This window comes from Octopus bimaculoides, chromosome 28 (genome assembly GCF_001194135.2).
Source record: "Octopus bimaculoides isolate UCB-OBI-ISO-001 chromosome 28, ASM119413v2, whole genome shotgun sequence".
Taxonomy (NCBI): Eukaryota; Metazoa; Mollusca; class Cephalopoda; order Octopoda; family Octopodidae; genus Octopus; species Octopus bimaculoides.
This window is the reverse complement of record NC_069008.1, coordinates 16193135-16196181: the sequence shown is the minus strand read 5'-3', so window position 1 is coordinate 16196181 and position 3047 is coordinate 16193135. Positions and strand designations below refer to the sequence as shown.

Here is a 3047-nt window from a genome sequence, read left to right as displayed (position 1 = left end):
TTTTCAGGTATTGTTACTGATGCCAACCCTTTTCGTAACCACTTACCTGTGATATGCATAGCTTTGCTGAGCACAAGCAGTTTGTTAGGATTCTTTCTATGTGGAAAATAATTTGTATAACCATAAATATTCGCACTTTAGGAACGACTGGATTAGACAAATCTTAAAGCCATTCCACAGACACATGCAAACTTGGACACAAACACACACAAAGGTATACACAATAGGCCCATTGACATTAAAGCTGAAATATCAAACAGGAGAAACCCCTGAGGTAGTGCAGCATGATGAGAGCAGATGGTGGAGAAATCCAGATGAGCAGCAATTTGGAATTCAATGTCTGTGTCTGTGAAAGACTGATGATAACATCCTTTAGAGGAACGGGATTTTTATGAATGAGTTTTTGTACATCTCTGTAGTCAACATCTTTAGCCGTCCCTGTACGTGTCTGTGGAGTACTCAGCCACTTACATGTTAATTTCAAAAGGGAGCTGTTCTGTTGACCGGATCAACGGAAACCCCCTTGTCATTGTGTGTGTATGTACAGGCATATTTCTTTGTACATATTGTTGCACACATACATACACATTGAACAAAAGAGTAAGTCTAGAGAGATTCCAGTGATCTGATGAACAAGCTTCCTTTTTGTTTCCATTTCTCTATGAATATACAATTGTATTGGATAATGCTGAACAGAACTGTTAATGCAAACATGAACACACAGTTTCTTGCTTTCTGAAAATATATCCTCCATGAAGAAGATTGTGAAATCCCGTGGAAGTCACGTGGGTAAATAAATATCTATTCAACACTCAAACTTCCTGGCTTTGTTTTTATATGTACCTAAATATATATATTTGTATATGGATGTATATATGTTTGATTGCTTCTCATTGATTAATTGCATCCAAGGCCTTTGTTCATGCTGGGCTTTGATCTTCTCTTTGCTTGTTTATTTAAGCTTGCTTCTTATTTCTCTGTGTAAATTTGGTTCTGATGAAGCAATTAGATGGACAAAGCTGCTCTTCTTTCTGTTTCTCTTGGCTGTGGGTTCGTTTAGTTTCTCAGATAAAAAGGTGAATACGTTGTTAGAGCACATCCACCCCTACACTTCATAGGTCTTTCTGGTTTTGTGTCGATATATTGAAAAGCTGTGGGCCCTGGAAACCCTAAACTGTTGCAGTATTGGCTTCTTACTGACAATAGAAAGTATAAGATCTTTGTTACGATACTTTGGCGTTCAATCCTCATGTTAGTATAGCTTTCATTACCAATTTTAGGGGTAGACCTTCCTAAATTGTCCCTACATTCAGACATACATGAATACATTCTGAAAATATTCATACATATATCTATATATACAAAGACACAGATATCCATTTCTTGTTTTCTCTCTAGGACGTAGTGTCGGTCATTTCTTTTGTCCTCTCCATTTCGCTCATCTGTTGCACCAAGGAAACCCTGGTATTTCATCATTGGATAACCTTATGGTCCACTCTTGGACTGACACTTTGTAGCTACCCTTATTAGGAGCAGCTATCCAGGCGAATTAGAACAAGTGTTCTCCTTAGGGACAACATGTATTCCCTCTTCTTTCTTCTCAATGTAATTTGCTTCTGAGCTTATAGTGGAGTGCTTCAAATTTCTTGGCATTGGACCACTTTGTTTTCTTAGTAATGTATGTTGCATTGCTGTCTTCCTTTGGGTTTGAGTTCTCATCAGGGTCCTACACTGCCTTTGGTAGTTTAGCATCATCAGCGGTGAGAGTGGCTGACTACATCACTGAGAGAACCAATACGTACAGCAGTGGGCCCAATACAGGGTCATAAGAGGAAGGAGAAAGGTTAACGTATATACCTGGCATGTAAAGGACTCCTGATTTATGCACACATGCATATGCAATCATAAAGGAGTTTGGAAGTTTCACAAACCTAGGAAGGCTTGCAATGTTCATGGCCCAGCGTTTTGTGTTGTTGCAGTGAGTGAGGTAGATATTTCCTAGAGAAGCTCTTACGTTTCTTCTTAAGATGAATGTAAGAGCAAGAAGGCGTAATTCGATCGATGAATAATTTGATATTTCTGAGAGGTTGTGCTACAGATTAGTGATGTAATTTTGTGACTTATACATGTAAACATGCACATCACACAATGTGTGCCTTTATCTACATTGGAGGATGAGTGAGGTTTGGCTGCAAGTTAGAAGGCATGGTTGCTAGTTCAGTCCCAAACACACAACATGTATGCAGACTACAGGTTGCCAGTAGCTCTCTCATGACCTGGTTGTCTGTAGATTTTCATTTGTACTGAACATTACAGGTGCTCTGTAACCACAGATATACACATAAACCTAGGAATATTAGGAACTGCTCAGAAAGAGCAAAAGAACACGACACATTTTCCAAATTTGGTCTATTTTTGGATTAGTAGAAATTTCTGAGATACTCCCAAAATATTCCATTTGAACTTCTTTAAATGAATGTAAGCATACACTAGGATTTGTGAATCTAGAAAAGCACAGAAGAAAAAGTAGGCATGTAAAAGCAAAGGAATCTGGATTGGTATTCAACTCAGACAAACGCTACATTTGTCATCATGAAATCTCTCTTTCTTTGGAAATATTTATTCTAAAGATGGCCTCAGGCCAGACCCAGCAAAAGGTCAGGACGTTTGAAACATGTCTGTTCCAGAAAACAAGGAAGAGCTCCTGAAGTTCTTGGGAATGAAGAATTACTTTGCAACATCAATTCCAAACTTCATCGTGGAAGCACAACCATTAAGGGAGCTCCTCAAGAAAAATATACCATTTGAGATGTCTGAAGACCACATACACTGTTTTGGAAAACTCAAATCAACCATATCAGAGAAATCAAACCTCAGGTTCTTTGACCTAAAGAAACCAACAGAACTCGAGGTAGACAGGTCTTTGAAAGGATTCACAGCAGTTATCATACAAGATGGCAAACCTGTGGCATTTGCACCGAAAGCCCTTGACAAAAGTCAGTCAAACTATCCAAACATCGATCGTGAAATGCTGGTTGTGGTATTCC

General features: G+C 38.7%; 1 protein-coding gene across 1 annotated transcript in view; it reads left to right on the top strand.

The window, feature by feature from the left end:
- Nucleotides 1-3047, top strand: part of LOC128251109 (zinc finger protein 271-like) — a 33444-nt gene that overhangs the window by 2650 nt on the left and 27747 nt on the right. Inside the window, exon 3 of the mRNA XM_052977496.1 lies at nt 2688-2996. Coding sequence (XP_052833456.1) covers nt 2688-2996 — 309 coding nt within the window. The remainder of the gene's footprint in view (nt 1-2687; nt 2997-3047) is intronic.